We start from the raw sequence: 23,330 nt of genomic DNA, 5'->3' as shown, positions 1-23,330 counted from the left end.
TTTTGGAAGAAATCGCCTATAGAAGTATATTGGCTACGTTCTTTCCTTGCGTGATCACTGATGCCGATAAACAAACACGCTAGAAAGAACTTGACCAATATATTTACAACCACTCAACCTCAAGCATAATCGAATATAAGTGTAGAAAGCCAAAACTATCGCTTGATGGTTGTTGAAAACAAATAAAAATTCTGTAAGTCTGTGCCGAAGTAATAGAAAATAGTTGTCGCTGCTTTGAAAACCACGTAAACAAATGAAACCAGAATTACAAAAAAGGGGGCTTTTAGGAACGAAGGGACACAGGCAAGAGATGTTTTGCAAATACTTTTCGAAGAGGGGAATTTGTAGCAGCTTTGCTGAAAACACAGCCAGACGGAATTTTGACACATTTCCTGTGATTCGAGTCCAGCCCAGTTTGTTGAAGATGCCACCTCCCTGAACACTGAGCTTAGGAAATTAAAACCTTTTTATGTCTGTAAGATGAAAGCAAAGGTGTGAAGTTGTAGCATTGAAGTGTTAATAATGCCACCCGCTTGTAGTTTTTTTAGGCAGATTTGTGATGTTTCCGTTAATATATGGTAGTATAGGGAGTGAAAAGGCGGGGGAGGGTTAATTCAAATTATCACTACCGTGATCAGCAGTGTTGTGGTATGCCTTATGAAGGAGTTAGGTAAGCAGGTGACCTAAAAACTCCCGCAGAGTACCGGATACCCTTAATGTTTCACATGACTTTCTTTAAAAAACCTAATTCGTTTTGTGCCATGTTTTTGTTCATGATTGATAACTTCGAAGCAGATTACTTAGCAAAGTTTACTTCAAAACTTTTACAGTAAACAGCCTTCGTTAAAAACAAAATGTAAAAACTACCATTGTTACTTGTAAATGTAGTTAAAAAAAAAATATATATATAATCATCTGCCATGAAACGGATATGTGCTGTAATGATAAAATTATTCAAGAACAATTGAATTTGAATATCATTTAGCCGACTTGAACAATGATCCTTGTTCTCTCTTTAGATAACGAAAGTCAGAGGATCAAATTTAAAAAAAAGATTTTTTTGGCTGTTGTTTGTTGTTGGTTGGCTGTTGTTTCCCTATCAGTTAAAAGTATGGCGCACAGTTTTCCTTTTTTCTATCAGTTACGGTGCAGTTCAGATACCAGTTTTGTAACTGATTAGCACTCAGGTCATGATATCTTAACTGGTCCTGTTGTTAAAATTTTTGCCTCAGTCATGGTTTAATGTATTCTAACCTTTTTTTACCAAGCAAAAGGCTAATGATAACAAAATATTTATTCACTATTCTGGAAATACTCAAATGAAAAGGCACCTAAGAACAATCTGTGTTATCTCCAGTCAAAACTCCTTTCAACATCGTCTATTTTATATTTTTGTACTTCAGCGTCCCTTATTTTATCGTCTATTTTGTCTTTGAGCCACTCACTGACTGTGTTATTACTATATATTTGTGACAATAGATTGGATGCCTCGTCCCTCAATTGACGGTATGCGTTCACAGCCCTGAAATTGAGAAAAAATAATGAAAGTCAAACGCATTCGCATCTAATGTCAGTTTTACCTTTCTGAAGAGGTTCCTTATTCACTACAAATTAGAAGAGCCTTCCGTAAAATAAACAGCTGAAAAATAGATTCACTACTTATAAATATCACACTGTACTGCTAGTCAGTGCTAGAGGAACCATTATACATGTTTAGTGAGTCAGGCGTTGTTTTAGCCCAGAACTAAAATTGCATTTGAAATATAATTTTTTACTACATAGACAGTGATGTTTCCTGGACGGAGATCGAAGACAAATACGCGTATCATCCCAAGGGTGTCTCAAGAGTCTCAACTTGTTGACTAAAACAGACTAACTGCGGTCTCTTTCAGAACATGAATTTCTTTTTTGTCAGAAGTAAGATTTTCAGCCCTGTTGCAAGCCGCAGACAGCTTTTAGATTAATTCAGTGCGCAGCCGTCGTCAAGAAATTCATCAGATCACCCTTGCGCCTCGTTAGAACAGCTTCGTAAGTTTAATCTAGAGACTCTAGTTGGAACCTTACCAGCCATGGTCTGAAATTTAAGAGTGAACAACTGTTTCTTTTGTGAACTAAACGAAAATTAGTAAAATGCCCTGGTACCCTTCTGAAATCCCTCAAGTGGTTGTCTAGAAAATAGGGAGATAACGCTTACTGAATGCTTTTTAAGCGTGCAAAATGCAAACGGAAATAACTGAGAAAATTTTCTTCAAGTTGCCTTTCCAACATCCAACCTTTTTCCCTAGGAAGAGAAAAAAAAAACAACCAACATTTCAGAGAGGACTTGCAACGGTTGAAGGGTTATTCCCCACACTATACAGATTAAATGATGATCATTGTCACGTTTCTTTATCTCTGCTAGGCAATACAGCACATGATCACGCAACGAATTGCAGAAGCGGCTGAGATATGAGTTTGACACGGTGTCGGGTAAAAAACAGTACGAGCCAACATAGCCTGATTTGTGAAAACTGTACAATTGGAAAAAAAGACAGCAACTTAGCATCAACATCAGATTATCTAATAGCGGGGATCGCAGTACACGCAAAACGCGCGCGCAGCAAAACACCATACCTAAGGAAAACTAGAATGATATTTTCTTTTTTTCTCTTCCGGGTATTTTGACTCTACGAATCGTCGATTCTAAAAAAAGGCAAATAACGACTGAAAAATTAAAACAACGTTACTGGCTAGTAGAAACACTTCGAAAATTGATAAGTTCTCTAAATATCAGTGTTCACGTGTCTTAACAGTATTGTTTACCGGAAGATTTTGTGTATAATAAAATAACGAAAAGTTTTCTTGTCATCAAGTAAACAATGGCCAAAATTGACTTGTTTCGTTGCGTTGGTCTTGTTCGCGCATGAAATGTGTACGTTTTTGGGCTTTTAACAGTAACGTGGGTATTTCTTGGTCATTTTTTATTGTTTTTGCGGATAGAATTTGGTAGTAAGCAATCTTTGGGAGAACTTGACTTTGACTTGACTTTGATAAGATCCGCAGACGTTTTGGTGCACGTACGAAAAATTTGTATCTTGAACTCAGAGAAAGATTTGTCACACATCGACCACTTCTTTAAACAATGAGTTACTTAGCTATTTAAATTTCATGAGAACTTGAATTTGGAAACAGGAAATCTAAAAAATACTAACTAGGAATTATGCTTGGTCGTCCCGTTCTGGAAAAAGAAAGTGATTGTGCAGAAGCACACACTCAGTTCTCGACATGTCTCACATCCACAATATGAGTCTAGTCCATTTGGGAAAAATTTCATTGATCAGGCGTGCGGGGAAGAAGTACATAGGCATGCGTTGCATGCAAGAGTTATTTCTTCGGCTCGGCGGGTTAACATAGGGCACTTTGTGTACCTAATGTTTAATTTTTGTAACAGAAAGAGAGCATTATTTGCAAACGGACGAAAATATCGCATTATTTCACCTTAAGAGAAAGAAAAAACCTAATTTATCAGAACTTACAGAGGTATTTTGTGGTCCATTGTCTCTACTGTTTAAATACTTCTAGGCAAAAATGAAATGCATCGGTACCACACTTATTGTTATCTCCTGCGCAGCAATTGTTTGGTCTCGTCACACAATGCCATCTATTTCCCGTTGGAGAGAGAGTACGTTGCGTGATGAGACCAAATAACAGTTGCGAAAGAGACTACGCTCACTGCCGATCCTTTAACAAGGAGAAATCAAAATCATTCGTCTACAGTTAGTTGCCTGAAAAATATAATTCCACGTAATTGTACTATGAAAAGCAAACTGAAACTCTGTTGTATCTCCAATAGACGATCTCGAATAAGTGAAGATACACTGAACAAGAGAAAAGGATAATATTTCAAAGAGGGCTCCGTGATCGGTTGTTGCTCATCTCGACGTTGCCCCCCCCCCCCCCATGTGAAATACATGATAAAATGCAGGTTGTTTAAAAGGAATTAACACGCGATTGGATTAAGTCCAAGGTAGCTAAAAGCCGGTTTTATTCGTAGAAAAAGTTAAAACGCGTGAGAATTGCTTAAAAAAAAAACACAATCAGTAGCTTTTAGTTCCATGTGAATTTTTTTTCAGTGTGGTCGGACAATGCGGTCAGAATACGCGATGAAATCCAGATTGTTTACAAGGAAATAACACGTGATGGAGCGAAGTCTAAGTTGGCAAAATAGAATTTGATTGGTGGAATACAATTCAAGCACGTGAAAAATTACCCAATGTTCATCTAGTTCAATGGATGGGTATGTTCTGATCGGACTTTGGACGTTTTTTTCATGGTACGTGATGGGCGTGGCGTGTAAGTTGTGAGTAAAGGAGCGGAGAAAGCAAGTTTTAACTTAAAAATGATGCAAATGATGTGAACCCGTCATATCCCGATAATCTCGACCTTAATCGATGAGGCTCTCGCGAAGGCCACAACCATAACACTTATCAAATGAGCACAAAATTTCTGGCATCATTTACTAGAAAACAATACCCAAACGCCGTGATCAGTGCAAGACATCCAAATGCTGTGATATGATTGATGCGAGATACATACCCTAAATGCTGTGATTGGTGCAAGATATCCAAATGCTGTGATATGGTTAATGCGAGATACATACCCTAATGCAGCAATCAGATTGGTGCGAGACACATATCCAAATGCGGCAATCTGATTGGTGCGATATATAACTCTACATGCTAACATAGAGTTTACTTTTTTTTTACAAAAAAAAGTTACTCAAAAAGGGAAGCTTCGCTTTTATGATTGATTAACTCTCATTACAATTATGTTATGAATCAAGTATCCAGGAGATTGACCATTAGATCCTAACTACCTTTAAGATGATCTACTCCTTCCACGTGCAATAAATGCATCAAGTACTAGAAGAGAGCATTACATATCGACTGAAGTAATGAAAAACTTTAACATCAGAAAAATAGTTTTGCTCACGTGCTATGCACTAATGCCAGTCCATGATTAGCGTCCTTCAGTTTACAGCTGAGTTCGTAGATCTCATGGCCTGGGAAGTCTCCGTACCTTTCTGTTTCACTGAAAAGTGCAATTGGAGTGAAACTAACGTACCTTCATGTTACAAGACCATTGTCTATGACTTGATAATATAATTGAGTACCCTTCTATTAACTACTCAAATTGCATGCATGTTTAAAATGTCATTTTGCTCAGATGAAGGTGATAGATATGGCACCTTAATACTACATTCACACTTAAATTATTCTACTGAACCCATCTTACTCAAAGTATTCAGTTCCTTCCACATCGATTCTCCCACTGAAACCAAGTTCCTGAGATAACGCTTTACGCAGGGCCTCGTTCATTTGACCTATAAGCAAAAAAAAACAAAAACAAATATTGAGACAAAGGCTTTGGAAAGGAGAATCACTTTACGTTGAATCGTTTTATTTCTTGAGAGGCTTTAAAGAATTAGCCTCACCACAATATAATTCATGAATTATAATGAACTCTCGCACGATCTGCATTTGATCCATTTTATTTGCGTGAAATGCAACATTGATTATATTATATACCTTCTACTAAAAAGTCAATCTCTTGTATCGTCTTCAAACAGTAGATGCTGGAAAACTAACCTTCGTCGATGGCCTTCAAACATAATGCGAGGGACGGAATCCCTGCTGGTAATAACTCGCACAAAGTGCCGTAGTGGTCATATCTTCAAGATATAAAGGTGCCATAACTTCACACACGAATAATAAAGAGATCATCAAAACACTGAATGAAAAGGTTTTACTGTAATGAGAATGACAGATAGAGAATGACAGATAGAGAATGACAGATAGAGAATGACAGGTAGAGAATGACAGATAGAGAATAATACATTGGCACGCGTGGCTATGGAATTTCTTTGCGAGTGTTCAACTCGATTGCTCAGGAGTGAGATGTCGAGATAACCACGTAACTTTCACACGTAGCAGCCATAATCCGAGAAAATTCCGACAAACAATCATGTATTGAGGATAGACGCGTCAGCAGCTGATTGGCGATATCAAACACACGTGAAAAGAGATCGTATTTTTTCACGTGCGTGGTTACGGCTTTTCTCAAGGCTGGAAATCCTTGTATAAAACCGTAGTTTATATGATAAAAGATGATAATAACAATTATTCATAACAGTTAGTCGGCGGAGAAAATGTAAACTGTGCGATTTCGTCAGTTTGTAATTGAAATCTACCGCGGGACTCACCGACTCCAGCCAGTGAGCGCAATACCTAACACGTCACTTTTCTTGGAAATCTTAGACATGATCTCCACCCACTGGAGATTATTTGAAACGTGCTTAGATATGGTCACGAAGTCAGAATTCGGTCCGGTGGCACCTGTACAAAAAAGGTAAAGCGTCAATATGTTTTAAAGTATCGAGCTGACCGCGCACAATAAGCTGAAACATTACATTTGAGGAGAGTAGTCAAGGGCGAGTAAATTTGTTTTCATTGATATTTTTAGCGATGTTATGTAAGTATGTGGAAAAATTGTAGCAGGTGCAAACTTTCAATGAAAAATTTTATTCTGTCGTAAATAGAAATGTCAAATAAAGAGTGTTATTTGGTCATATGAATGGTGATAACGTCATACCCTTAAATGCACTAGCAGTCCAAATCTTGGGGAAAGCTTCAAGGTACCTTTGAAACATCTCTGTGGATAGTTAGATATTGAAAATAACATTAATACCTAAGAGAAAATTCGAACGATACCGATACAAGAACGCTATCGTTTATAACTTATTTCCCATACACTACATGAAACAGAACTAAATCATACCAGCTTCTTTCTGTCAACACCTCAATTACCTCACAATTTCAAAATGAGACGTGACGAGCCAATCTGAACAGGAAAACATTTTAGTAGTTGTAAAAAGAATGAGAATGAAAAGGGGATTGATAGAGCTATTTTTTTAAAAAGCAGTTTCCATAATGGAACCATTTTAAAAACATTTTGCTATAATTTGAATTAGGTCATACTTTTTATCGGCATGGCAATAATTATCTTGCTAGAACTGTCTCTGACTGCATGATAGAAACATGAGAAGTAGGATATATCAAGTAAGTCTCTTACCTTTTAGCGTTCGTTGCTATGAAATTTACAGCGACATATCTAATTCTTACCCTTCGCAAAATGTCTTCTTAGGTCAGTCCTATAATACCAAATCATAGGCTCTGCCAATTTTCCGATGGCTTAAGGAAAGTACAAATGGTTGATTAGCGGTTCGTATTTGAGCAGTCGAGTTTTAATGACCCTGATCAAACTGATTTTACACGTTAGAAGGCAACTGGCAACCGAGAAACAATAAACCCGCAACTCTGTTTTCATGGATGAGTGCCGAGACTTGCAACAAATAATGTCTTTCGTGTTTAATCCCTCCCGTGCTGTCTTGCACACTTCTAATGTAATTGTTACAAATCATTCAAAGTGTTTTGAAAAAATGGAAAACGAATTGCCAAATGTGCCGTTAATCACCATTGTATATTAATTCACGGCTATGTTGTTGATAACGCGCAGAAGTAATATCGCTAAAAAAAAGAAAAAATCAAACAAACAACAATGAGACAAATAACCCTCAAATCGGACGAAAGAAATGAAGCGCCCCCTTCCTCCCCCTTAATATGCCCCTCTGCCCATTATTCACTGATTTCAGTGAGTGCCCGGAGCGATCACTAAAGGATTAAATTTACCTTTGAGAAATTCGATGCTCCACTCTCTCATCATATCATCCCACATTATTGGAGTAATTCCCTTACTCCGCACATGCTGAAGAACAGGTATCATGTGCTCCAAGAATATCATGCTCTTGTTTCTTTGGTCGTCTGCACAAGTGCGACAAGTTTTCAAATTCCAAACCTATATATGTGAAAGAACAACATTCTCAATATTCTGCTCTGAGCTCAATCAATTATCATGTGAAATATCATTAGTGTCACTGATGTCATATGATGTCGATATGAATGGATAAACTGACCATACTTTGCTCTGTAAAAATTTGTCATCCTCTTTTAAAAAGTAAAATTATCGCTTACTTCATCAGCTCCAACATGAAACCACTTGATTCCAGGATGTAGTGCGGCCACTTGGTCTATCATTTCTCTGACTAAATCTGCAGACTCTGAATGATGGAATTATAAGACACTAAAGAAGAGCTTTGGAAACATGGCCACATATTTGGCAACCGGGTTAGTAATTGCTGGGTTTTTTTTTTAATTTTATCAATTTTTTTTTCTGCATTCAATGTTTTGCTTTATTTACGTCATCCTTTTGTTTTCTTGTAATGTTTGTTGTTCATTAAGATCATTCGCTTCGGACGAGAACTATGGTTTAGCAGAACAGAGTCTAAGTTGCGTCGCCGGTATCAATGAATCTTATATAGAGACCAGAAATCTAATCATTGATAAGCACTCAAGAAAAATAAACCTACCTGGATTTTTGGGGCAAACTGAGTTGGTGTATTTCGCAGTCTCGCGAAGATGTTTGAATTCGTCATGCTTTAAAACGAACTATTGGAAAAAATAGAATGACAATACTGAGAAATAGGGAGAAATTGTGTCGCGAACTTATTATTGTATTTAAGACTACGAAGACTTTATTGGGAAACGGGGCACATTTCAAAAGCTAAGTTAGACCTGGCTAGTTTACTTAATTAATTTTCTGAACTGGTCGAAATGTTTGACGAACAGCTTCATTATATTATATTCTTTATCATGGCGATTTATGGATTATTCAGTTATAAAAAACTAGTCTGGTCAGTCTCAATAATGAAATCGCGCCAAAGAAAACGTCTTGCCCAAATATATCCTAAGGCCTTTCAGGGTCATTCAGGCGAGTATACCTCAAGATGGCCGAATGTCTGCACCAGCGGTATGACTGTAAGGTTGTGTTGCATTACTTCTTTCACCAGTATGGTAATATCGTCTTTGCTATAATGCAATAATGAATTTAGGAATATAGCAGTGAATGCCCTAAATTTAAAACTGTTCAGTTAATTCATGGCATCGGTTCTTTGTGGAAATCATTCGAATCACGTTGTGAAAATCAATTGAATCACGAGAGAAAACCCTGCCAAAGTCGATCGTTCAAATTATTGATTTAATTCAGTAGGAGTTAAAGTTATAGGCTACATAAGCATAAGAAAATATGTTTGTTGTGAAACCAGCAATGAAATTATCGCTCTGATCAAATATCTCAAATAAAGCAAAACATTTGCTTTGGCTTGGATCATCACAAACATTTACCAGCTCACGTGCTATTTTTGTAGGAATCCCAGAAATAAAATTATATGGTACTGGTGAGCTATTTGCAGATTGATGATCAATTTCACCTGTATGCATTGGGTCCTTGAATCACCTGGAGCTGTCCATTGTATGGGAAAGTATCAGAGTATTCGATAAGGAGCCCTGTGGCACCCCATTTAACGAAATGTGGTAGCAACTGATGAAGAAAACAATTTGAATTAGATCTTAAAAACATATTGAATACTTCATGGAAAGTGTTTCCGTCTGGTATTTACACACGAGTTGGTAGTATCGGAAATAGAACGAGTGAGCGCAGCAAACGAGTAAGATTTCTGATACAAACCGACGAGTGCATGAATAGCATACCGACAGACTTTCCATGTTGCATTATGGTAAACACACGTAGATTCAATTTTTGTTAAATGACAATTTAACATGAAGGCAGACTTAAAGGATTTAAATTTAGAATCAATGAGTTGTCAAGATGTATTACCTGCAGTAGGTAGGTCATATTTGGAGGTGCACCACCAAGATCCAGATGAACAAGCTTGTGTCCATTAAATCTGAAACATGATGAAATACCATAAAAGTTCTTGATTCACTTTGTTCGCCCTAAAGGAACATCCCGAATATACTCGAACAGAAATGTGCTTTCCAGCGGGGTGCAATCATGGGGTTCCTGCTTTAGATTGGGGTAGCCATTTGGGTACGTTTACTAAAAAGGGAAATAAATTGAAATGTAGTCGCATCCATTTGAAATTTTACGTAGAATTTAATTATGAAGAACATGGAGCCTCTTTCCATATCCTAAATAAAGCCTTTTTTCTAGAACTGTACAGTTAAAGGTGAAACTGTTCTTTCATAAGCGAGGATAGTTATGTCTAAACCAACTTTCCCGCTTTACACACCCACCCAAACTGCAAGCGAGTAGCCCTTCCATAATGATGCTGCCTCCTCACTGTACCTCACATATCGTAAAGTTGTTTTTAAACGTCATACTTACTCATTTGTAAAGATTTCACCACATGTAAGAGTTGTAACTATATTCAGTTACATATGGTATCAGAAATCAAAGGGTAGTTTAGTGTTGAAAGCCCGCAAAGAATGGACAAGACACCATGCTTACTTTTTCCTTGCGTCACCCTTCTGAGACGTGTCCCCGAGATGCTGAGCGTGCATTTTCGTTGTGATATTGTACAATATTTCTTTTGTCTGATGAAGCTCAACTTTTGCTTCAAATGCTTCTCTTCTCGTCCTCGACAATTCTGAATAGCGAAAAGTATATCTAATCAGGATAGAAATAATATAGCTGAGGTATCAATGAATAAATGTTCGAAACTCTTTCAAGAAACTAGTGACCTGCGTTAAGAACCTGTGCAAAATTTTCTCCGAAGAGCGGCAAACATTTGAAATATCAGCCTGCCAAAACTCATGCCCACCATGATGATGGTTTTAAAATCTGCTGCTTATAATGTGACTTAAGTCTCTCATCGGAGAATTGACCAAAAACCTAATTAAGTGACGTATACGACTAAAGTTCTTTAGAAAAAGTCTAGTTCTAAACAATATATATATATATATATATATATATATATATTTTTTAACAGTTTTATTCTGACCTTTCATTTACACAGTTACAATTTTACATTCATAAAATAGGTTAAAAATGATAACAATTCGATATATCTAACAATCTTACGCTATTACGCTATTACGCTATTTTCGGCTTTAGAAATTAAACTAATTAAACTAATTAAACCAAGCAACATAACGTAAAAAAAAAAAAGAGAAAAACAGGATAGAAGGCAAATCGGCTTAAGATTTTTTAAATTATTAACCATTCCTTTTCATTTGAATATCCATTTCTTTTCTTATTTATTTTTCTTTCAATTTCATATTTGATAGCTATCTTGTTCTGATAACCTTGTATTTTAGGGTGTATTTGTTTTCTTCTGCAGTCCCACAAAAACAGTTTTCCGATAATAATAAAGTAATTGAGTAGTGTATGTGAAGGGCATTGTGTTGAAAGCATTCCAAATAAAACATTTTCCAAAGTCAGGTGAACTACCTGATTTGACAAGCGGAACCAGTACAATTCGAAATCATTCCAGAACTGTCTCGCATAAGTGCATTGATAAAGCAGGTGATATAGCGTTTCTCGCTCAGCTTCGCAGAGAGTGCATAAGTCATCAGCTCTAAAGCCAATTTTACACAATTTCGTGTTTGTGTAGAGTATATTGTTAAGGATTTTATACTGAAAAGTTCTAAACAATATTAATACAGGAACAATGATTTTCATGCACATCGAATACGAATAACGAGTTCACCTGATTTCCGAACCTGCTTTTTGAGACTAAAACATAAAATGGAAGACAGTACTTACCAAACATAAGACGCTTCACCAGGGCTTCAGTATCATTGCACTGGGATAAGTCTAGGGCTTTCAACTGGCTCCATCTAAGTATGATACAATTCAGTGTGTGTGTATAATACGCGCACACACAAAAAAAGGAGAGATTAGAAGCTCTATAACACATTTCTTTGATTCGATTATTTTTGACTGAATGTGATAGACATGACATAAATTGACTATACTGAATGATTATGGTAAATGATAAAGTCAGTAACCTTACAAAATTATGCAGCAAAAATTACACCGACAATCAGGTTGCTATATCAAGTGCACACTCTTAGTCCCCTGCCATCTTCACCAAAGTTAATTGGACTGCCCCTTTTTGGTGGGATTCGTTGCTGATAATATGATAAGACATTTGGGTCGTGATGGTCCATGAGAAAGCTGATTCCATGAGGAAAAGTTTCAGCCCTCTAGGAGGCTGGTATTGAATTACTAGCAGTACTTAAAGAACACCGGTGGAAGCCTGGGGACATTTTAAAATGATATGTAACGCTTCGCGACCTGTCAGATGAAGATGTTTCGGTGCGACATTGTCTTGTCAGGCTTTAGCGACCCGTAGCCTTGTAAAAATATTAGTGATTTCAGTGATTTCAGTGTGTGATAAATTCATGGGCTTACAGGGCTTACATTGTCGATGAGTGTGAAACCATTTTCCTACAGCTGATTGTCGAGAAAAGGAAGATTATTCACGGGGTTTTCGCCAGTAAAGAGACAGTCATTAACGATCTGCTTCTTGTTGTCACATGAAATTTTGAGTGGCCCATCTGATTTCTTTTATGCCGAGTATAGGTTATAAAGGCGGGTTTTAAGCGACTATCTTGAGTAAATTCCAGTAAGATTTGCAGTCTTTCACTTCGTTAAATATCAGCTCATGTTGAATCAACTGTTTGCGATCCTGACTTGAGGCGTGATTGTGTTTCTAAGTAAGCGATACTCAGCCGATGGTTTTCTCTATGGCATTTAAGTCTTTTAAGAAAGAATTGTAGATACACGTTAATGACAAGGGAAGAATAATCATCTTCTTTCTGAACGCCAATATGTGCGATCACATAAGCGATCTATTGGTACCTGCATGTTAACTGACAATCATGTTGTACATAAAATACAAGACGATCGTTTCTCTGGCCGATCTCGTGGATTATGATAATTTCAAACTTTCAACGGCATTATTCGGCCCCACATCATCATCCAAGCTCAATATCATTGCAAATAGTTAACAAAATAGTCATAATTACGAAGTGAGAACACAAGAGTTATCAATCGATCAAATTTACCTGACACTGAAAGTTCCTACCCAGAAAAAAACAAACGAAGGAAAATGAAATAACATCTTTTGTTTCGCGCTTAAGCTGCGAAGTTCATCGACTAAGAGATGAATCTGGTTAAAGAGCTTCCCTTCTTTCTTCCAGTTTCCCCTGTAGCAACATTTTCCAACAGTTAACCCCCGATTAAAGGCATTGTAGTTCCCGACTGTGATCGATCAGGCTTGAATAAATAACCTGCCTATGATGACATCTTGTGACACTTATTGCCCGACTTGCGACAGCAAATAAAATTAGAGAAACTTCAAAACAACGTTATGTTTTTACCTTGTTTTTGAATGTCTGCAAATTTGAATATTCGCAACCTTACAAGTTTATGGCATTGAACGATCAGTGTGATAACTTTGTAACGAGTTTAACTGGTGTTCAGTCAAGATCTTAATTTCAGAAAATATTTATGAGCAATCAACAAGCTGACTGACAATACTAACTCAAAACATCTCTGTCAAAAGGTCACCTTAATCAACTTTCATAGACTTTGTTCTCCTGCTCGATCTATTCTTCTGACAAGAGCGGATGTGTATCCGAATTAATTTCCCACAACTGATGCTCCAGGTTCAATGTACTTTTACCGAGGAAAGCAACAGACGAAAAACATCGTAGATATCAAAACGCACTGAGGAATTAATCGTATAGAAAATCTATTAAATTGCATATACCCCGGTTAAGGTCGGAAGAGGTCTAGGAAAAATTTTCAATCGATCGTAAATCTCATGGAAAATTGTAGACAGACCACTTAGACATGTACGGTGACACATCTAACCTTTAGGGTTCCGGGAACCAATCAGGAACGTTTATTACATTTTTCGTCCGCATTTCATTCTAACGATTGATGTTGGGCGATCTTTCAAGAGATGTGACAACTTCAATTTTGACTGTCGATGACGTCAGTGACAGTCGTAGCTCGTAACCAGTCTTCGATTCTCGGATCCAGCCACGTCAAATGCCATGTCTAGAGATTCTACGAAAGTGTGGAAATACTGAAATCCCGGGATGTGTGAACCTTTTTCTCTGACAAGTAAAATAGAGCCTTTGAAATATATATTGCGGGACCAATTCTGCTCCCCCCCCCCTCCCCCATCTGCATTGCTGAATTTTCATTGTCATTTGCAAAGGAATTTCTTTCAAGTTTTTTTCAAACTTTTTCAGGCTCAAAACCACCTCCCCTTACCACCAGAGCTCTAAGAAAGAAAAAAAATAAGCTGTCGATAGCTAGGAATAAATTTATTCATTGAAACCAACTGAAAGTGAAAACTATTTGTTCTTGTTAGATTATTTTTTATTAATTTGGTTTTAATGCTTTTATCTTTATTTTATTATTTTCTTTTTATTAAATTTTTTTATCAACCAATTTTGATATATTTCATACTTTTTGTGGTTCCGTGTACGTTCATTTAGTTCCGGGTGGTTCCGGCATGTTCCGAGTGCTGGCAGGTGGTTGCAGGTGGTTTCGAACAGGAAATGTCGGTGTATTTGTACCAAAAACTTCGCTCAAACCACCAGGAACCTGTCGGAACGACGCAGAACCCACACAACCTGCCGAGATGATAAGGCACATAAGGATAGTATGTAAAGATTACATATTTTTGGGTACAAATTTCGCGCTTGTTGTTCTGAGGTAAATTGCAAAGGATATTCAGAATATGAGTAGCCGATCAAAGCGTGCAACATGGAGAACTTTGTCAGTGAAAACATTTGGGTGAAGAGGCGAGGTCTTATCCACCTTGTCAATTTTTATAGCTGCTATGTCATTAACTTTAAAAAGGGTAGCTGACTTGTTTCTTTTTTGTATTATAACGTTCTTGATTTTTATTTACAGCTTTTTAAACTTTTCTTCTCTTTTCTAACTGATCTTCCCCCCTGCCTTATCTGGGACGATGAAGACCGTGTAACAATAGTTGATGTTTCATTATTACCGTTAGTAGATAAATCATTGTTATGGTTTGTTTCCTTCCATGGTTGAATCCCAACGTAGCAGTAAATGGAATTTCTTTGGTTGGTAATGTTTTTTTTGTAAGCAGCTTCAGAGCACCAATTGTTGAGCTCAGCTTTTTTCTCTCTAGGAATTTTGCTCAAGTTTTCTTTGAAAGTACGATTGCCTCGTTCGACCAGTCCCTGTGTAGTGGGAGTCCTCGGGGCTCCATGAACTTGTGCAATAGAATATGAATGACAGAATTGTTGCATTTTTATGCCTATAAATTCCTTTCCATTATCCCTATGCAAAGTCTTTGGAAATCCAAACATGAAAAAACCCTTTCCAGCGCTTGTACAACCGCCTCGCATGTTACAGTGGAATGAGCCAAGTATATTTGCTGTAATGGTCGTTCATGTGAAGGACCCATTTATGGCTTGGAGTACATGTGCAAGGTAATTTTGGAAAGTCGGTTAAACCGATGTCTACATTGTTAAGGAAACCATCGGCTGCAACTGGTTTGACAACAGGTTTCTAGGCGTACTTTCTAGGCTGTCACACTGCGTTGAGACTGATGTAAAGTGCAAAGGGACACAAATAATTCAGTCACTTCTTGGTTAATTCCCGCGTAACAATTAAGTACGTAATGTTCTATCTTATCTCTCCTGCGGTGAGCAGTGACAGAATGTGCATCACTTAATGTTTCAGAGAGCTGACGTTTTGGAATAACAATTTTACCATCTTTATCTTAATTTTTTCCCTGGTGCAGAGTCCACTGTTTACGCTTGATAGTTGCGATATCTCTCTTCGACATTGACTAGAACGTACCTCCTTCTTGTCCTAGCCAGGTTTTAGCTTGATCATAGAAGTCGTTAGAAATAAACAAAGATGTTTTACTTTCTTTTCCTTGCTTGAAGCTAGGGGGGGGGAGGAAATAGAGGGGGGGAGGGATGGAGTGAAGAAAAGGAAAGGAAACAAGCCTTTTAATTTCTTTAAAAATGCATCCAATTCTTTTTGAGAACCCCCCAAAAACCAAGCCCCTATTTTTCAACCACACCCCAAAAATTAAAATAGCCCTTTTTAAGATAGTAAAATAACCTAGGTTAAAATATGACCTGGATTGAAAAAAATTCCTTAACTTAAATCGAACCTGTAACATATACATGTAACATATACATGTACCAAATATATATATGATACGTACACCCGTTTTCACAAACGTCTCAATTTGGAAATATGTAATAATTACATATGCCGTTCCTTTTCTCTTATCCAACATTTTTCTGACCAGTGAAAATAAAACCTTTGACATGCATTGCGAAACGAAACTTGGCTCGACGACTCGTTCTTTGACTCTGAGCTTTTTCTACCTGGCTATAAGATATTGTGAAGAGATAGAGACCACCATGGAGGTGGCATTGCCGTCTACATAGCCGAAAATCTCAATTCTGAACGTGTTGAAGCTCTATGGTTTGAAAAATTTGAAAGGATGCTTTTTGGGCCTGTTTACCGACTGCCAAATCTAGACGCCACAGTCCGGAAGAAATGTCTAATCGACAAACAAACGAAAGTAACAGTCCTTCTTGGTGATTTTAATCTTGACCACATCCCACCGAATGTGGCAACAAAACATTTCCAGCGTATTACGAACCTCTACAATTTGAGGCAGCTGATTATCGAACCCACCAGGATTACTCATCACTCAAAAACTTTAATCGAATTATTCTTTACTTCAAAGCCTGAATTTTATGTATCTGGAGTATCGCCGATCGGCTTCTACCATCAGTTGGCTATTTTTGGAACCAGGAAACGTCACAAAATCTCCCTGAGGCATAGCTTTCTTTCAAAGATTTATTCCTGACAGTAGCACACAAACACGCACCAATTGTTAAGCGCCGTGTTCGCCAAAGATCGGTGCCTTGGTTGACGCCTGAGACTGTGATCACAGAGAGCGATATAAACAAACAGTGAACCACACTGAAATGATTAAAAATATACGCGATGCTGTCAATACGAAAATGTATAAAGAAAAATTTAATCATTATTCCACCAAGCTGTCAAGTCACAAGAACCCCAAAGAGATGTGGCAGACACTGAACACCATCTTTCCCAAAACAAATACGCATTCGGTAGTGATTCATCAGATCTGTTAGCGACAAAGTTCAACGAGTTTTTTATATCAATTGCAAGGAATTTATGCAATGTCTTTTAAGACCGCGCCTTTCCTCAAATTTTAGTTCCCAGAGGTAACAAGGACTTTGCTTCGCACGCTGTTGACGTCAGTTTTGTCCGCCATTAAAGTTATCAAAAGCTACTGGGCTCGACAAAATCCCTGCAAAACTCCCCCAAGACGCAGCCTCCGTTATAGCCGAGCTAATCACTTATAATTTAAACCTCACGATCTCGACAGGTGAAATTCCGTCACAGTGGACGGAAGCTACAGTAACTCCAATTTATAAGACTGGGTGGAAGGATGATGAGAACAACTATCGTCCATTTTCAGTTCTCCCCTTGATTTCTAAAGTGATGGAACGTGCAATTCAAGTTCAACTGTTGGCTTTTCTTGACAAAAACAAAGTTATATCAGTTTTTCAATCCGGTTTTAGTAAGAAGCATCCACTGAAACTGCGGTTGTCTACCTGGTTGATCACATATTAGAACACATGGACAGGCAACAGTTAGCTGGTGCTGCCTTTGTCGATCTAAAAAAGGCCATTGATCTTGTTGATCACCTCTGCCCCCTTCACAAGCTAAAGCACTATGGAGTTAGAGGATGCAGTCTTACCTGGTTCAGAAATTATCTGACTACTCGTTCGCAGACAGTTCAATAGGGAAAAGAATTATCATCCAGCCTTCCTCCAGACTTCGGCGTTCTTAAAGGTTTCTTACTGGGACCATTTTTTTTCCTGTAGTGAAATGTTTCAACAAAAATCATGAATATTCTACCAAAAAGAGTATAAGTTTTGAGTCTGTTTTATTCATGTATAAGATGAATTGTAACAAAGAAATTAAACACATGATGAATTAAAGAACTCTTGTGAAATTTTTTGTCCATTTTGTGGCAAATAATTACAAAAACCAAAAATAGCATCAAAACATGTCGTGAAAAAAGAGAATTAATAAATAATAATCATATGTATGTATGCAAAAATTGTGGTCGAGTTGAAGGATATGAGTTTTACAATGAATTAATTTATTTTCATGAGAATGTACTCAAAATAAGAAAGAAATCACTTTATCATTAAAGATATCTAGAATGTATGAGACGTCGAATTGACAAGGTGGAGGCCGAATTTGGGTAATAGGATGTTTGGGACTCGAAATACTTGCTTCTTCTTGGAATTTCAGACTCACTTGAAGCCGCAGCATTACGATCCAGTGTGCTGCCGAGTTTAAAATCTTCCTGGAAAGCGACTCGAACCGGCGAAATCCATCTTAGAAGAAGCACAACTGCCATCGATAGAAGTTTTACTCGAGTATTCCAAGAGACAATTCCGCTCCAGTCCGCGGTACGATAGAGATATAAGGACAAGGTAAAGGAGCACCATGTGAGCACGTCTGTCCGCCAATCTCGCACACGATGTTTGCGATACAGTAATAATTTTAATGTTCGGATACCGATAATAATAAATATTGTAACCGGGAAAGATTTTGAGATGTCGAGAACAAGAGCAAAGAACATCTACAAAGCCAAAGATCTTTAATATTCTCACAGGATGAATAAAAATATGTCGTGTCTTTCAAGGGTGATGTCAAGGTTCACTTTGAAGATATGAGGACTATTTGATTCACAAGTATAAAAACAGACAGCGGAGATACAGAAAACGAGCATCCAAAATAAGAGTCGGCAACCTCACTTTCAAAGACAGAAAATCTCCAAATTTCTGGTCTCATTTCTCATTTCTTGTGGTGATTATTGCCTCTGCATTGGATTGTTGTTATTTAGGTTCGATTCTCAACAAAGGCTTGGTTCCATAACATAATGTTTAGTTCCTCTGGCTTTGAACTAAAGTCTGGGTTCGATTCCTGGTGGAACCTAACAAAATAACCGCACATTGAAATCAGCATAAAAACTAATATCTTTTAACAATAGCTATGTAAACGACGCGAAACTCAAATCATTTAAGATAGGAAAGAATCAAAATCAAGAGCCAAAGAAGATAAACACAGATCCTACAGATCAAACGCGCGTTAAACACATAAAAATAGTAAAGGGTAATTTGGTATTATCAACTGAATTGAAAAACGGAGATTGGCCACCGTGAAGAGTTTCAAAGCTGACGTTTCGAGCGTTAGCCCTTCGTCAGAGCGATGCATGAAACAAACGAGAGAACTCGTTTCGATGGTGCTATATATTGATGTGTCATTATAATATAGATAAGGAGGACACAAATCGAAACAAACAAGATTGAGAAGATGAATATATCATATGATGCAAGAAAAAAATTGATAAAAATGAAGAACTGGTGTTTAATTCAAATTTTATCCCCATCGAACCAAAACATTGTGAAAGAGTGGTTGAAGACGAGATTTATGAATCTTGGAATTGAATATCTGATATTTGTTATTCACACTTTGAAAATTATTTGTGTTATGAGGATTGCCACAGCACACATATTGTTTTACATACAAATTTTACTGTGTAAATACTTGTTTCCATTTTTAACACTTTTACCACATCTTTCACGGGATCCCTAACTTCACATACCGACTTTACGATACCTGCATTGATTTGAAGATGTTGTTGTACAGCATAAAAACTATTGTAATATGAAACTTCATTGGTGTTTTGATTCACAGCTTTTACGCTTTAACATACCTTTTTAAAAGTTTTTTTGCAACAAATGTATGATCACAATCTTATGCTGATTTGACGCAGTTAAAAGTCCTTGGTTGCAAATTAATAAGATTGCAGAAGAGATATGTTATCAAACATCTCTAAAATAACATTCAACAATGAAAACGTGTATATTGGATTAACACATGAGGAACTTGATTTGCGACTGAAATGGCATTTGACAAATAAGTGAAAACATAAATAGAGAACTTATTGTGAGCACACCGGGCAAGGATGAAAGAGTCTTGAAAATATCGAGGCCACATATGTAGCTGAATATGCTGAGAAATATCAAGACAAGGTTCTGAACAAAAAATGCAACCTAATGAAGAAGGCGAAAAAGATTGAGATTCAGTGAAGAGCAAGGATGAATTGTTAGAACGCATAAAAATGTTGAAAAATAACTCAAAATTCAGGATAATTTTCTCAAATGATACAAAAGTAAATGGAAAGGAATAACTTCAAATGAAAAATACTGGAAAAAAACAAAAGATGAGGCTCAAGAATATTCAGAAAAAAATAATGATATGATAAAAAAAACAGTTATCGATTTTGATTGAAAAAAGTGAATTACTTCACATTTGATTTTAGAGCATATTGAATTATGTGGAAGAATAACATTTATGTTTTTCGTGGACATATTTCACTGCCGAAAAAAAATTGCCAGATTTTTCACCAGGTCCGACCTTGGGTATGCGGAAGAGAGAAAAGTGCTGAGTAAGAGGGTTGAAAAGCTATTTGACTTTCGGTATTACAGCACCAGTAGTCAGCCTAGCCATATCCGCTTGTGTCAGGCCTTGTGACTTATGTGCCATGAGGAAGTCAAATTGATTTTCATCCTTTCTGTTGTCATTCCTTATGAAATATATGACTTCCTTTGACGGTTTTTCCACCTTTATCACTGCGCTTCTCATCTCCTTGAAGTTGGCGTCTCGCCAGCATTACTGGCGTAAATGTTAACGGATTCGAGACCGTTATTATCTCCTTTAGTGAAACGGAAATTTCTGCTCCGAACAACCCCAAACTATACAAAGATTCTTTTGAATGTTCGTTTACAGTAATTTTTATTTATTTGACTGAATGTTGGATTGCCTAGGAGAGCTCATTCAGTCTGTACTCCTCCCATACCAAAGAGAATTCTTCTAACAGTGAAATATGCATGAAACATCGGAAATTACTTCATCTGTTCCGGAACTTGAGATCAAATACAGCGCGAGAGAATTCCACGCTCACTCGTTGCACACCAGAAGGCAAAGTTGAGCCGCTGAGGCCAGTATCTCGTATCAGTTTTTTCAAGCCATTTCAATGATTCTTCTCCTGAAACGTTTCATGTGAACATGTGTCTGAATTTAACGGTAAAATATCGAGATGGAGTGACAAAAATCTTAACCTCTTCACTTAAGGATTTTCCGGAAGATGTGGTGTCCTCATGAAATGAAACTGCCGGCAGCTCCCTCGTAGAGTGAGTTCAATGGGATATTGTAAAAAGATTCTCCTTGATCGTGATCTTTCTGCTCGAGATTGATCGCTATATGCAACAGGAAAGTAATTTCATCAGTCGATTGACATCATTCAACAATAACACATTCAACAATAACATAACTGTGATCTCTCAATCAAAGAACACAACCTGTTTAATTGATGACACATTTAATTTGTTTTAGGCTGTTTTAATTTGAGATTAAAACCTTTTGAAGCAGTAAATTGTTCTTTACCATTTCCAGTGTTATGAAAAATAACGAGAAGAAATTTTAACCCAGCCATGTGAATTTTCGTGCCTAACGAGACTGGTGAGGTCATCAATTTATATTACCCCCAACCAATTTCGGCAAGAGTGAGAGAGAAATCAAATGCATTCCCTACAACGAGGAAAAATATATCAGCTTCAGCAAAAAAAATGTAGTTCTCACATTTACGGACAAAGAAGGAAAAGAAATAGAAGTCAAGAATAACATTCGTTTCATCCATAGCATGAAGTTCACGGCCTCTCCACCCTGTAAATTGGTCTCTTACTTTAGTCGTAATAAATTGAAGGAAACCATGAATGTCTTTGATATGAGGAATTGCGTAAGTGTGAAATTGGTCAACAACCGCAAAAAAGAACGGAAACTTGCAGCCGAACTAAACTTTGAGCATTTTACAATATTCGATAACAACCTTGTTGAAATCCAGATGAAGATGACACCACTTGTATTCGATAAACCTGTCTATTGTGGAATGAGCATCCTCAATATCAGCAAGACTCAAGAAGCTAGAATTGCTCTCGGCTACGCCTCGAGCGACTCTTACGCATCTTTCATGCTCTCCGAACCTCCCGCGTGCTTCATATCTCGATGAACGCACGCTGATGTATGAACCAATTGTTAATGAGAGTCTCAGTAAAGAGAGTCAAATGGTGATAAATGAAGAAGCATTTTTTTTATTTACAACCTGACTTATATATTTAAAAAATTTCCATTCGAACTAATCCCTCTAATATTCGTAAGCAACATTTTACTAGATGCATATAAAATGTATGAGAGATGTGAAAATCCACATATCGAAAAAAGTAATCTATGCAAATCTACGTTACGATAGAAGACTCGCGGAAGTTAACTTTCATATCGTCGCCATTTTTAACGGAGATATGGATTAGCCAGAATTTTCCATATCGTCCGGTTGAGTAAGTACTCGACAGTTTGTCTTATTTACTTCTGGCTAAAAATAAAATAGAAATCCTGAAAATATCCCATTCAATGATTTGATAGTTGACCAAACAATTCAGGAAAAACGAGATACTTGGTTAATCTCTTGAGCGGCTCCTTCGTAGGGAAATTCGTCCTTCCTCCTATGTCCAGCATTCATTCACGACAAGACATATGATGACTTCGGAGAGAAGATGATAAAGACATCTCTTTGCTGACTCCACTTCAAGATCAGATCGATGATTGGCTTAATATCATCAGTTAAGTATTCGAGGGAACTAATACACTGATCATTTTCGATGTTTGCGCTGCTTCATGAGATCTGAAACAGACTGCAAATAAATCTGTTGACTTGGCATTTAGTGGCAAGAAATTGCCATCGTTGTTTGGGTTCTCGCACAGCAGATAGCAAGAATCGCAAAACCATTCAGAGAGAACATCGCTGCATTAACTTTATTCTACACACCGTCAGCCAAAGGCATGAACATTATAGTCGAGAGTTAGACAGGTAAGTTGACGAATGCTAACCATAAAAAAATTAACATCCGAGCTAAAGAGTGCTTGGTATTCACATCTTATCTTCTCTCTTTGTTATCCTTATAGCATTGATCTGAAAATTCCATGAAAAATAATTCCATCTCTTTAATAAAATGAAAATAACTGGAAGACTCTGTGATGAATAAAAAATCATCAACGATATAAAGAACATTCTCGAGGTTGAACCTTCAAGTGATTCAGGTCATCGAGAGCAGCTTGCAGTTCTCGTTGCAAATCGTAAAGCGAAGGAAATGATTGGAAAAGATCTTACTCAAGCTCAGGTCAAGAGACTTTTTGAAATCGATGTTAAGAAGAACTGCAAGAGATGTGAAGCTTCACTGTCT

The 23,330-nt window shown here is 37.2% G+C and overlaps 2 protein-coding genes across 4 annotated transcripts; both read right to left on the bottom strand.

The window, feature by feature from the left end:
• Positions 1-1,276: 1,276 nt before the first annotated feature.
• On the bottom strand, positions 1,277-13,735 carry LOC113667637 (hexosaminidase D). Of its 3 annotated transcripts, none has more exons than XM_089184948.1 (17): positions 13,474-13,735; positions 11,662-11,735; positions 10,405-10,543; positions 9,772-9,841; positions 9,365-9,474; positions 8,876-8,963; positions 8,465-8,543; positions 8,070-8,155; positions 7,728-7,893; positions 7,161-7,229; positions 6,631-6,690; positions 6,242-6,374; positions 5,628-5,710; positions 5,275-5,362; positions 4,972-5,070; positions 2,195-2,281; positions 1,277-1,522 (listed from the first exon to the last, which is right to left on the bottom strand). In XM_089184948.1, exons 2-17 carry the CDS (start codon positions 11,666-11,668, stop codon positions 1,348-1,350), a joined length of 1,539 nt encoding a protein of 512 aa, XP_089041074.1. In that variant the 5' UTR covers positions 11,669-11,735; positions 13,474-13,735; the 3' UTR covers positions 1,277-1,347. The 3 variants fall into 3 exon arrangements, with proteins under 3 accessions (XP_089041074.1, XP_027039292.2, XP_089041073.1); XM_027183491.2 differs by lacking the exon at positions 13,474-13,735 and adding an exon at positions 12,969-13,186; XM_089184947.1 differs by lacking the exon at positions 13,474-13,735 and having other exon boundaries at positions 11,662-11,973.
• An 815-nt stretch (positions 13,736-14,550) lies between these two features.
• Positions 14,551-15,200, bottom strand: LOC149038881 (uncharacterized). Its single transcript, XM_089185711.1, has 2 exons — positions 14,881-15,200; positions 14,551-14,797 (listed from the first exon to the last, which is right to left on the bottom strand). Exons 1-2 carry the CDS (start codon positions 15,198-15,200, stop codon positions 14,653-14,655), a joined length of 465 nt encoding a protein of 154 aa, XP_089041837.1. The 3' UTR covers positions 14,551-14,652.
• Positions 15,201-23,330: the final 8,130 nt, after the last annotated feature.

This window comes from Pocillopora damicornis, chromosome 10 (assembly GCF_964200805.1).
Source record: "Pocillopora damicornis chromosome 10, jaPocDami1.2, whole genome shotgun sequence".
NCBI classification, from domain to species: Eukaryota; Metazoa; Cnidaria; class Anthozoa; order Scleractinia; family Pocilloporidae; genus Pocillopora; species Pocillopora damicornis.
Note: the sequence above shows the minus strand (reverse complement) of the source record. Positions and strands in the feature narration are given on the sequence as shown.